The sequence below is a fragment of the Auxenochlorella protothecoides genome (assembly GCF_000733215.1).
Source record: "Auxenochlorella protothecoides strain 0710 contig69, whole genome shotgun sequence".
Taxonomy (NCBI): Eukaryota; Viridiplantae; Chlorophyta; class Trebouxiophyceae; order Chlorellales; family Chlorellaceae; genus Auxenochlorella; species Auxenochlorella protothecoides.
This window is the reverse complement of record NW_011934131.1, coordinates 1-674: the sequence shown is the minus strand read 5'-3', so window position 1 is coordinate 674 and position 674 is coordinate 1. Positions and strand designations below refer to the sequence as shown.

General features: G+C 58.0%; 1 protein-coding gene across 1 annotated transcript; it reads left to right on the top strand.

Annotated features, from left to right (window-relative positions):
• Positions 1 to 218: 218 nt before the first annotated feature.
• F751_0180 (hypothetical protein) lies at positions 219 to 485 on the top strand (the record flags this gene model as incomplete). Its single annotated transcript, XM_011397526.1, has 1 exon — positions 219 to 485. The coding sequence occupies one exon, from the start codon at positions 219 to 221 to the stop codon at positions 483 to 485; it is 267 nt and encodes an 88-aa protein (XP_011395828.1).
• Positions 486 to 674: the final 189 nt, after the last annotated feature.

Sequence of the window (674 nt, the reverse complement as noted above, 5' to 3'; positions counted from 1 at the left end):
CGGCGAGGCGGGCACGCTAGGCCGATTCGGGAAGGTGTGTGAGGACTTGGTGTGCCACTTTGGAAGGGGGGCTCCAGGGGGGCCACTGGAGCGTCTCCAAGCATGAGTGGCTCTAATGATCGAGACACCCAGACACACACACCTATCGACACCCTGCGCCCGCACTATGACAAACTGTAGGTGCTCGGTGACTACACCACAACCTCAATCAAGACAACATGGAATGGCTTCCGGGACCTCTTCAAGAAGAAGAAGAAGAAGAAGGAGAAGAAGAAGAAGAAGAAGCGGCAGCAGCAGCAGCAGCAGCAGCAGCCCGTGCTGGATGCGCTGCGTTCGACCGTGGACGGCGTCGTCGGAGTCGTCACCGAGTCGCGCACCGTTGGCGGCCTCTTCGCCACCTTTCACGCCATCCGCATGGTGGAGGAGTTCGAGCGGCGGAAGCAGGCTGGCCGGGCGGATGCGGATGCGGCACTGCAACCACTTGACAAGACTTTTTTTTACAGGTGGGCCTCGTGTGTTGACGATCAGAGAGGTTTGGGATGTGGGTGAGTTGTGGGCACACCGGTGCTGTGGTTTCCTTGTTTGATAGAGGAAGGAGGGTCCCATGACTGCTCGTAGTGTCTGCTGTTTTGATCAGCAAGGCATGATGCTGTCTGGTACACGTTGCCACAGAA